General features: G+C 37.7%; 2 protein-coding genes across 2 annotated transcripts in view; both read right to left on the minus strand.

Moving 5' to 3' along the window:
* Positions 1-13061, minus strand: part of LOC139140564 (protein D2-like) — a 178444-nt gene that overhangs the window by 118489 nt on the left and 46894 nt on the right. The window lies entirely within an intron of this gene.
* On the minus strand, positions 7497-10431 carry LOC139139652 (short-chain collagen C4-like). Its single transcript, XM_070708518.1, has 4 exons — positions 10210-10431; positions 9616-9673; positions 8724-8801; positions 7497-8093 (listed from the first exon to the last, which is right to left on the minus strand). The coding sequence occupies exons 1-4, from the start codon at positions 10306-10308 to the stop codon at positions 7612-7614; spliced, it is 717 nt and encodes a 238-aa protein (XP_070564619.1). The 5' UTR covers positions 10309-10431; the 3' UTR covers positions 7497-7611.

Raw genomic sequence — 13061 nt, forward strand, 5'->3', positions numbered from 1 at the left:
ATATCATGAGCTGTCGTCATCACCCCTTTTTCAGCAACTTTTCAGTTGCAGACGTAAAGTGAGTCGATTCCGAGTGTGTTTGGGTAGTGCATGTAGACAGATATATTTGTTGGATTCAAGAATGCTAAATTTTGGGCCAAAGGTCAGCTTTTCACCAAGGATGAAGGCTCTATCAGTGGGTTCAAAGGTTATAAAAGTGAAAAAAATAAATTACAGGCATGTTTTGAATTTCGAACATCATACCTGTAATTTTTTTTCATGCCCGTAATTTTTTTTAGTTTTGTGACCTTTAAACCTACTGGTCACAAAACTAAAAAAAATACAGGCATGAAATAAAAATTACAGGTATAAAAAAAATTACAAGCATGAAATAAAAATTACAGATGTGAAAAAAAAATTACAGGTATGAAAAAAATATTACAGGTATGAAATAAAAAAATTACACCTGTGGCCTCATTAAGCCACCGTAGTCATTAAACAAAAATTACAAGCATGAAAAAAATTAGAGGTATGAAATAAAAATGACAGGCATAAAAATTACTGGCATGAAAGAAGAATTACAGTATGAAAAAAAATTTCAGGCATGAAATAAAATTACAGGTATGAAAAAAAAATTACAGGCATAAACAAAAATAACAGGCATGAAAATAATAACAGGCATGAAAATAAATTACATGTATGAAAAAGAATTAGATGCATAAAAAAAAATTACAGGCACGAGATAAAAATTATAGGCATGAAAAAAAATTACAGGCATGAAATAAGAATTACAGGTATGAAAATAAAATTACAGGTATGAAAAAAAATTACAAGTATGAAAAAAATCACAGGTATGAAAACAATTACACGTATGAAAAGAAATTACAGGCATAAAATAAATAAAAGGTATGAAAAAAATTACAGGTACGAAAAATATTACAGGTATGAAATAAAAATTACAGGTATGAAATAAAAAAATACACCTGTGGCCTCATTTAGCCACCGTACATAAAAATGTGTAGCCTCAATAAACTAATTATCGCGTAGAGGCTTTAATAAATGGAAGTGGTATCTTAGGGGCGTTCAGTTATTATGGCCGGGGTTAAGCCAGCAAATTCTTCCCGCGCATCAGTCAAAATAAGTGTACCCCCTACCCATACCTCAAAAAAATTGAAATTGATGACAAAAATTTCATGACCCCCAAAGCTTGAGTAAAGCTGCATACACAAATACCTTGGGGGCGGGCGATAAAATCAAAAAAATATTATCAGATTTTTTCAAACGGCCCCTTACAACTCACAAGGTGTTAATGTTTAAATTTTTTCTTTCTGACATGCTATAATTTTGAAATTACCCCTCAAAGGGATCGGACAGAAATTACTGGTGGATCGCAATATTTTTGCGAAAGCGTTTGTGAGCAAAATTTTGATATATGGATGTAATTGATAATCAGCTGGTCATAATGTTGATCCACTATATATGGTAGTCTATGAGAAAACTATGTCATACTTTTTTAATACAGAACTAGCAACATCTATGCATGTATAGACATTTGATAATTGAGATAAGTGTAATTAATTTCAGCTAGTTTTGTGAATTTGATTTTAGAATTTTACAAAAAATGTACTTCCACTATACATGGGTGTCAATGATAGAATTGCGAATAATTTTTTCCAATGAAAAACTTGCGATACTTGTGCATATACAGTTGTTGGATAATTAACATAATTGTACTTGATTAGAATATGATGGTTAAAGGTGCATATTATGTGTACAAGAAATCTGATTTTGGAATTTCACTGAAAATTTTCATATATTTTGACGCACACACATATACACACACAATATAAGAATGTAACTTTAAAATAACGTATCCTTCGGGAATGCGTGTGCTGGACAGTTCATGCATGGAAAATGCCACTGACCCACCCCCACCCCACCGCCCTTTGTAATATACTTTAATATTCGAACATAACTTGGGAAGAATTGGCATGATTTAAATATATCAACCGTAACTTTAACTGAGACGTTGCCCTGCCAATGTGTCCTTGCAACAATGTACTGCGGCAAAGCGTTTTGGTGTTGAAAACCACAGGGTAATTTTGATGAGAACCAAATCAACCAGAACATATTTTTTGTCTTCACAAGGCATGCTATGTTCAGTACTTATTGGATATTTCACAAACTTTACACGACTAACCTTACAGCATTGATTAATGTGACGGGGCACAGACTTCGTACTTAGTTGTTACTAGTCGATAGAAAAAAAAATTATATTTTAAACTTCACACTATTCGCACAATAAAATAAAACGTAAAGTATATAGATACGATAGACTTTTGCAAATCTGATAAAAAAAATCTCATTAGATTTTAGTAGCACTAAATCTTCTAGATGATTTGATATGTGAAATTTATCTTCAGGCGCCGTGCTTCGTGTTTCACTGTTTTCTAGAACATTTAAGATGCACGAAGGAAAGAAGATGATTTATATATGACGTAGATCACACTGTTCGAAACACACTGGACAACTTCAACTACTCTCTTTCATGACGTTGAGTTTTCATCACATGAGTAAGGAGCTGTTGAAAACTGAAATACAAGCAAGATAAACAGTATCCATACGCCACGGTCGCCACGCCATGACGATCGTGGATATGCGCTATTCTCAATGATAATCAGCTTTTGTTTTGCAATGTTTGTTGTTCGAAAACCTGTCAGCAGTTCATATTCACTTTGAATAGCCCATTTCTTATCATGTATTGTGAAAGAAATTAAAATTTATTCGGCTGGTTTTCGCGCTTCCAAAGTTTTGACAATGAGACGAGGATCTAGGTCGAACACAATGAGTTGCGCAAATTGTCTACGACCCCTATCGCATAAAGTGATATTGTCGATCACCTAGGGTAGAATTATGTGCCGTAGCAGAGTTTTTGTGGACACTCAAATATTTTAAATGTTTTTCTGGGCTTCTACTTGTGTGGAGTTACTTTGCAAGTCTGGTACGGTGGACGTTTTCGGAGAAACGTCCTCGCGAAAATTAAAAATTTAATTTTTCTCTGCCCATGCAGTTAGTAAAGGGCGATAGCGGCCATTACATTTCAAATATCAGTAACTTTTAAGACCCCCTTTTATCGCAAAGTTTACAAGGTGAGGATAGGGAGAGAAAGGGGTGCTTGGTTACTATATTTTACTGCGCACCTCGATGAAATGTATCTTTAGATGTGAAAGACCATGAGTTCACCGAATTTGATGTTACTGGATTTTACAATTACGTACATAATCAATTTAAACTCCATTTAACTCTATATTGAAACACTTCAAACCCAATGTTGTTCCTTAAATTTTAAAAGTATTTGACAACTTCATGATCTGCCTTGGCCAACTACATGATGAAAGCAAAGCAATCATCTGGTACCCATTCACCACCCGCTTGTCGTTCAACATGATTTAGAGTTTCCATAAGTAGGAGTAATGGCCCAGAATAAATTACTGGTAATTAGAAACCATCCGAGAAATGAACCGACCAAGCGCTATTAACAGCGAACAAATGGTGACTTTTATTTAAACACTGGAATTATACGATTTTCCATTTGGCAGTTTCACTCCACGGTCAACAAATACCATAAAATATTAATGAGTAATGGGAAATAAGTTCAGTAAACAAGCAGAGAAACACGCATTCTCAGTTACAGCGTTCATCAACAGGGTGGTGCAGTTGATCAGTGTAGGCAAACCGCTGTGCGGTGAAATATGATCATGAAAATGCGTGAATATGTGACCCGGATGCGATTCAAGCTCTGACTGTCAGCACCAAAATCCAAGCATGTAATTTCTAGGTCGATCTCCTCGTCACTCGATCCCTGAGTATTTGATGTCCCGAGAGGATGGAAGGTTATCGCATCATAGTGTAGTGTAGAAACATCCACACTAATTAACATATGTCCATTCTTTCGAACAGTTTTGCAATTATATTACATACGTGTACTACCGAGGTTCGACCGTAGTAGAAAGTAACATACTATACTCGCGTTTTTTTTTTCGTGGACACAATTCTGATCACTCCCCTTGACTCGTTTTCTTATCGACAGACAAAACCTATTTAATCTATGGCTGAGATAACACGATACAAAGAGCATAATGGTGAATCGACATGGATTTCAAGAAGTTAACAATAGCAATATGTTCTCAGGGTAAAAATATGTATAGCTTCCAGTTGCTTTTTCCTCGCCCACCACTTAGTTCTGACGAGTCACGTGAGAGTATGTTTGTTGCTGTGACTTCATTTCCGGAAGGTATAGTGCGCTTCGTTGCCGTCTCGCGCGAACAATATAGCCGTCGGCAGATGGAGCAACTATTTAAGATTGTGCCCTGCCCGACGTTGCAGATAATGTATACAGATCAATTCAGAGGATTTGGAGTGCCTGGTTGTTGTATGTAAAGCTCAATTTATGAATTTGAAGCTAAGGACACTTTTGTATGCTGTGAATACTAGAATCATAGCCCATAACGATCACTTATGTCACGTGACGAGCATCAGCAATATTTCTTGTCAGCTATATATTATTGTTGTTGACCTTTGTAGTATCCTTGCTGCCTGTGCCCTGGGTCTCAGTATTATCGATGCATCACCTCGAAGCTCAAGATCAAAGCGAGTATACGTAAATGCAAATTAAACGACCATACCACCGCACAGGTGAGCCATTTTTCGGCTGTCTGTCCATATAACTTTCCCACGTTTCATTGTCACGACAGTCAACAGCCTATCATCATTTGAGGGACGAGGAACTGAGTCAGCTATGTGAAACTCTGTCGAACTTCGTTAAAGTGTGACCATCGCTGATGATGAGAACATTTTGGAGAAGTTTAGAACGTAATTCAAAATTTATTCATTACAGACACTAGGATCCTGAGGTAGAAACTCTCAGCCAATCACAGACGTTTTCTTTATCCAATCAGACTTTGATATTTTTCCCGCTGAAATTACTTTGCTACTTTTCCTGATGTTTTCTCTAGCGTTCATGGTCGACGTCACGCGTCACGGGGTAGGATAGGAACTTGCTGTGTTTCTAGTTTGGAGCTCTATAGATTGCTGATGCTTCATGGCATGGCTGGACAAGGCCGTGCTACTCTGGTGTAACTAGTTATTGTTGTTGGATTGGAATTATAATAAACCTACTTGTGTTTTTTTACATTGAACGGAATCACTCATTTCTGTTTCGAAGTCAGTTTAACTCCAACCCCACCCCGGAAGCATTATCATCGTAACTTAATTACCCCACAAACATATTTATGGTGTGATGAAGGCTGAAGTACTGCAGGGCTCGAAATTAGCGGTAGTCCCACGTCCACAGACTACCAATTTTTCTCTGGGGCTACCAAAACCCATGAAATGGTAGCCCACACGGACTACCAAAGCCTGGGAAAGGAAATTACTTAGTGAGCGACATGATGTTGATCGCTGTGAGATGACCGACGCTAATACAGTCAACCCAGCTGACAAGAAAGGCCAACTATGACTTGTTATGAAAATTAAAAAGCGACATGCAGTCGAATTTGTTAAGACAGACTTTCAATAAAATGTCATTATGTTAACTGATATACTTTGATGGCAGGCTCGAGAAATGATGGCCAAAGAAAATTTATTTTCATAGTTATTTAATCACAATGTATAAATCACAATTAAACACAAAACTATTCAAACTGCAAAGAAAAGGCTGTCGGGCCATCCATAAATTACGCTTTCCGACGTGTACGAGATCATCCTATGATGGTGTACTACGGTATGGTGGAGAAATATAGCCAATTGCCACGAAAGTATTCAGAACATGACTGTACCAAGTTGTCATCCTGAAATTCATAGCCAATGTATTTTAGCCATGTTATGTTTACATGTGTTGAGTGAAAAGTAGTTGTCATGGCGAACATCAAAATTTGCATATAAGCTCTGCGTACGAATGAATAGGTCACACCGTTGTCCACTACACATGCTGTACAGTTCTCCTAAAGCTATGATCTGCGAGTATTGATGTCAAATGACTAGAAAATTCACTTCCTGGATAGAATCATAAAAATAAATCTTTTATTGCCTAGATATCTTTACCAAAAAAATTCTTCATTCATGCATGGGCTACCAGACATTGTCACTGGGCTACCAACTTCAGAAAATGGTAGCCCAATGGGACTACCCGGGAAAAAAGTTAATTTCGAGCCCTGTACTGTGACCTAAAAGTTAAATATTCTGTCGATGCAATTTTGTTGTCCAACACCATGAACTTTTGACAACAGAAAGCTGATGTTACAGCAGACCGTATAGTGTTGAATCCCGAGACATTATCTGATCGTTTGAAGTTCAAATACTCAAGAAATATGTCATTTCTCAGAGAGAGAGAGAGAGAGAGAGAGAGAGAGAGAGAGAGAGAGAGAGAGAGAGAGAGAGAGAGAGAGGACGCGGTCGGTCTACACGATGAAGAGCAAGGCTAGAACAACAGCTTTGTTGTTCATTTTGAAATATCTAATTGTTCTCATTGTAAGTATTGGTGGTAAGTGGCATCCTTAGGGCTCTGTTGTCAAGAATTGAATAAACACAATACAGTGAACCAGCTTCATAGTTTTTATCACGGATATCCTCAATTGAACGAGAGTATTACCTCAAAACATAAAATAGTCTCAAACTGGCAACAATTTCTTACAACACCAAGGATTCGATCAGAGAATTTGTGCAAAAGTTCGCACTGAGATGATTGTTGGACTCGTGATTGTTAGTATGCCTGGACACCTTGCAAAATGTGAGGAACAGCTTGCAGGAAAGGATGTTTGCCAGTAGGCAGAATGGCAAATGACTGTTGCACGATTGATTCCCGTTACCACGAGGGACCGTGGCGTTACATAATTCTCGATCAGTCTTATCTACAGGCATTTAGGGAGACAAAGAACACCAGCCATAGAAAGCCTAGCAGAAGATATTCCCCCCACTCAGGTCTGTGCGCAATAACTGGAGGAAAGGCACAGAACGAACAGACAATCAAACAACAACAAAATATAAACGAAGAATAACAAAAACTGTACACGAGGTAAACGCTGCACAATGTGACACACAAGTTTTTCAGAATAATTAGTAGACCTATTATTATTAGACCAAAGGCATATTGTCTCTGTGCCAAGTTCGAATGAAATCTGTATGACAGCGGCGAGGACAGACTGATTGATTTGTACTCGAACCCCGGTCTCGAGCATTGGTCCGGGGATTTGAAAGTTTCGAACTGTGACGGCTAGTTAACTGCACAGTCAACACGCATCATGAAAATACTGTGGGTCGTTTACTCTGTAGACGTCTACTAACTACAGTCTATAACATGATAGTCAAGTGTTAATGTTGTCTTTATGATCAATTTGATGACCATTATCTTATGGAGACTCAGGTTCGTACAGCTGATAAGAAGACCGTGAGGTCTGTTCGATGTCAAATTCCTGACTGTTACCGATGTTTTAAGAGACGAAGAAATTACAAAAGAACACTTCGAAATTTTGCTTTTCTTTATTTTAACATCCATTGGCAATTCTTTGCCAACTCATCCCAAACAATACATATTATACATTTCTAGGACCCTAATTGAGAAAAAAACGCAGTGATCTATTTAGAACAAACAGCGCAAGTTAACTCATAGCCATCAACGTAGGGGGCGCAGGGCAAACCACTGCCGCGACTGCACCTACTTTCGACCGGGTAGATGAAGGCACCGTTGACAGCAGATGACGTACCAGTTAAGATTCCACCGGACACATCGACGCAAACATACTCAGATGTCGCCTGGTTATATTTTGATGACATTAGATAACCGTAGTACTCTCTGGTCCAACCACTGGGGCAATCTTGACGAGCAGGGTACATGATATAATTGTTGCGTTGCTCTTGAAGACAAACAGCGCAAGGGAGGTCGTGATTACGTTTGGAATTCAGTGGCCCATTAATTGCACGATACTCAACGTGATAGACGTATCCGCGATATAATTGTTTGCCAGCGTAAACACTGTTATCATACTGGGGAACCTCAGGCAAACACAAATAGTTGCTTCCCCCGCCTTCATGGGAGTGGTAGGATCCCGCCATTGAACCTGGAAAAACATTTGATATCATTTTATTGATAAGAGGCGGGTAATGGAATAGCAGCATATAAACCTTCCCAAGTATTCATGCAATAGTGTGAAGATTTTCACAGTATCAGTTTGATGTGAAGGCTAAATTACGCCTCCGGTCCGGAGAAGCAAACAGTTTAGTAAAGAAACTTATCAGATCATAGCTTATAAAAGGGAAAGTTATTCGTAAAACAATATTTCAATTTAGGCTTCTGCAATACGGATGAAATAAAGATAGCAACACGTAACACGAGTTCATCTTTAGTGTCATTTGTCCTATTGAAGAAAGTAAGTATGGTCTGTGGTTATGAATTATTAAAATGCAACATCATGTAGATTATGCCAAGTATTCATAAGTGCTATAAAGTGAATATTAAGTTTCTGTAAAACGATGTATAGGATAATATAACTGTCATAGGGGTCGACTTTCAGAGTGACGGCTCCATTACAGCGGATCCGGAGCTATTACATGTGTGGAGTCGACCTTTAAAATTACCGGAGTCGATTACATAGTTTCAGAACAAAAGCTTTGATCTTTTAACACGTTTACTTCCCGAATTGAAAAAAAAAACAAAACCCGCATTATTTCCAGTATGAAATGTCGCATACCTGTATAAACCAATGTTCTACCTCCAGGACAAGAATTGTGACCCCAGCGAGTGTAAACCACGCCAGATGTGCTTCTCCCTGTAAGAAATTTTTTACACAAGACAACATGTCATCTTTGGCCGTTTTAAGTGAAAGACTCGAACTTTCCTCGAACTTTCCTCCTTGGGAACTTTCCAAATCAGGAATAAAAAAATGTGGGCTCACCGTGCAAAGTTTGGAACAAGAGAAGCAAATTACCTGAAATTTACCAATATTTGGGATGCAATATTGCCGCCATACCTGTGTTCACTCAATGGGGAAGAATCTAATTTCGATTTTCGAAAAAATATTGAAAATGCGATTAAATTTTCTCACTCCAAGAGCTTTGACATGAACTCTACAAGTGGCAGATAAGAAGAGAATTGTATAAATTTGAGAGTCCAAATGTCTGACCCTGAACCATCCTCGCGTGTGTAGCACTCGCTTCCTTAACAGCAATGCAATGCAAAGCTTGTTTGGATTGAAAGAATACCATTACCAGATAATATTACGGTTTTGCCCTCTTTACAAAAGGGATAATGACATTAAAATTCAGTCGTTTACAGTTGCTACTCAGTGTAATGTCGCTTTTCTTTTCATCAAAGTTTGCCGTTTGTTGAGCAGTATATGGCCATTGCAGTCTTTGTTTGTTCGTCAAGCTTTAATATTTTTGATCGAATATTTTTCAGGGTGCTTAGAAATGCTGGCCAGTGTATTTTGCTTCTTAAATATTACACACTTATGCAAATATCCAAAGACAGAGGCCTGTTCATCAGAGCATCGAGAACAGACTAATTTCCCCAAGCAGATAATTCTGTGATTGCGAATTATATAAATGTTCAATTGGATCGACGAAGCATGTTTCTGTACTTACCATAATGTCGTTTTTGCATGTGGCGATTCAACAAGGGTAAGTCTTCTCCATCCTTGGGCTTAAAAGACGAAAAACATTGACAAGAACAGAGGTCACTGAGACTTCAATATAGATATATATTTAGATATTTAGATATTTAGATAGATAGATAGATAGATAGATAGATAGATAGATAGATAGATAGATAGAGAGATGGATGGATGGATGGATGGATAGATAGATAGATAGATAGATAGATAGATAGATAGATAGATAGATAAATACAAACACATACATACATACAGGATAGATGATGGATAGATAATTAGATTGATACATGCAAACATGCATACAGACACATACACATACATACATACATACATACATACATACATACATACATACATACATACATACATACATACATACATACATACATACATACATACATACATACATACATACATTGAACGAATGGTCAAAATACAATTTTGAAGTGAAACATTTGACAAAAACTCGAAAAGCTGGGAAAATGGAAATATTCATCTTGTACGGACGCACAAATTCGGAACGCAAATGTGCATTTTACAATTCGAGGGACAGGTGAATGCTTACCATGGTTTCACGCTTAGCCTCAGGTGTTTCTTCTGTACAGTTGACGTAAAGCGCACAACAAATGGTTGCAGCAAAAATCGTCACGCTTGACAGCTGCATGGTTTCCACGTGTGAGAACAGTACAAACGTTACAAATCAGATGATCTCTGCTCAGTCTGAAAAACGACAACCGCGTTCATAAATATATACATTTGACCAGCCACTGCATCACGTGACATGAACAGTCTTGTATTTACGTTCTCTAAAATTACATGCAGTTTCACTATAAATGAAAATAAAATATTCCGACCGAAATTTGTCTTCACTATTATGTCTCCGATTACATCGAGAAGCGTTGTAAATTCGCCACGTGTCATCGACTTGAACAAATAGGATCAAGCTGAAAGTATTAAGTTTAATAGTGTTATTTACCTCTTTTACCGTACGTAAATAGGTTACACTGTAAGCTTATCACTATAGCACAGAAAATATTCAAACCAAAATTTTACAATTTTATCGTGCCAATCTCTCTGAAAATGCAACAGATAGAAACGTCAGCAATGAATGCCTGATTGGAGGATGGCAAGAGTAGCTTATTCGACGAGATGCCATAAATCCCAAGATGCACATCCACAGAGACTGACATACTGTAGATATCGTAATGGAGTTTTAATGGATTATTGAAGATCTAATTTCAAGACAAGTTTTAGCAACAGAGCCTGATGGCGGTAATAGTTACGCTTTAAGATGTGTCATAGAATTAGAAAAAGACGTGTATCTAGTCATCTAGTCGTATGAAAAGTTGTTTTAAATTACGAGTGAATACGTCTTGTAAACCCCAACCCTTTAAAAATGAAAACGCAGTATGTAAGGTACTCGCCTTGGTTACTTGTGTAGACAAAGAAAGCATCAACGATTTTTTTGTCAATGTCGCGTGGTCTCGTGAAGTTAAGATCTAGATTATTCTATGACTCTCTCGTATCACTGATGGATCTATCACGCCCTGCTGTTGTGAAAATAATAATAATAATAATAATAATAATAATCTTTTATTACCCTTAATCATAATAATATTACAATTCAATGATGAATGTACATCTGAGTTGTGCTGTGATAAAGGGTAAATGGAAACGGAAAATAGCAAATGCTAGTCTAGTCCGTTTGGACTTGTCGCGTGAATAACTACACTCAAGTATTAAAGATATTCACGTCAAAAGAATAACTCTTGCATGGCAGAAAGCTGGACAGTATTGAGTTCAAAATACATGAACGATACCCTGTAATGTGGACTGAATATTAGCGTGAAAAGTAAGTTATCGGGATAAATGTCTCTCTAATGTTAGTGATGCATATCAACGTATCTAGAAGTACAAATATCATCACACTTGATAGTTTTTTGAAATTTTTGTTACACTTCCGCCCAAAGCAAACCTATCTTCCAAGCCTTCAAATATAGGCAAAACGTGTACAAGTTGTAGAAGCGGTTGATAAATGCTCGGAGCCCACAATGAAATGATCACGTCATTGTTAACCGGTTTCCACTTTGTACGTGCTGGGTAATGACTCAAGTGATGATGTCATTAGTATAGTTAATTGCACGAGTAGGTGTGCTGTTACAGTTGTAATCACCACACTTATGGTCAGGAACTTGTAAACATCACGAGGCCGAAGGCCGAGTGATGTTTACAAGTTCCTGACCATAAGTGTGGTGATTACAACTGTTACAGCTCACCTACGAGGTACGATTAACGACTTATACCACGAAAAACAGGCCAATCTTCTCTAAAATTTGAAAATTACTGTCAATAAATCGTCTACTTTTCATTTGAATACCCACAATGGAATGGAGTGACCCATTGTACGTCGAAGGTTCACAGAGGTCATTATGCACCTGGCATGCGAGTTTGGGAGAATGACCTATCACAGACAAGTAGGACAAGGGCTCTGGTCAACTGCAAATCTGCATTTGAATAAGGGCTACAGAGTGGTATAATGCACCTGTGTAGAAGGAAACTGTTTTAGTCTGATTGGTTAAATAAAATGGCTTGCCTTACTCTGTCGTATTGGCTATTGGCTAGCGAGAAGGAATTCAATCTGTAGATGCATGTGATTGCCTCGTGGATGCATCAGGCTTTCAATACCATTTTCGTGTTTTTGACTGGTCAAGATGGACCTTGTCAACTTGTCTGATCTGATGACCCAAGAGACTTCCTAGAGTTCCATGGACGGCCATGTAAAAACAACCAAAGTGGATTTTACACGGGCAAACTGCCCTATAAGAGCAGCCGCTACTACGGAGCGCATAAAATCCACGATGTGTACTTCATATCAACTTATAAAAAAGTACTTGGCGATGATAACACCGGACGGGATTGTACTATCGATGACCCTTGCCAAGGGATAATCAAGTTCTCCTGCCAGAAAATATACGTCTTTACACAAAGCAAATGTGCAAGATGGCTCGGCCAGACTGCCAGCACACTGGATATTCTGGCAAGGTAATTTATTCTTTTACTAAAATATTTATACACAAAACGAATTCTGTAAAGTTATAAAATTAAATTCATTGACCAAAACAATTTGTTGTGTGTGCGGCAGTATCATAGAATTTCTTTCGACTATTCCACAAACGTTACAAAAAGGCTATACTTATTTCCATGCTATTTGTCACATATGTCTTGTGTTTGATAATTTCAGGTGAATGCGGCAACATCTCTGTACCATCAGGGATTCGATGAGCAGCTTATCAAAGAACAAACAGGTCACAGATCAGATGACGGTTTACGCGCCTCAAATGTATGTCTACTGCACAACAAAAGCATGTGTCGAATATATTACTACCATCTCCATCTAGTGTTAAATCAGAGGAATCT

This window comes from Ptychodera flava, chromosome 9 (assembly GCF_041260155.1).
Source record: "Ptychodera flava strain L36383 chromosome 9, AS_Pfla_20210202, whole genome shotgun sequence".
In the NCBI taxonomy this organism is placed as follows: domain Eukaryota; kingdom Metazoa; phylum Hemichordata; class Enteropneusta; family Ptychoderidae; genus Ptychodera; species Ptychodera flava.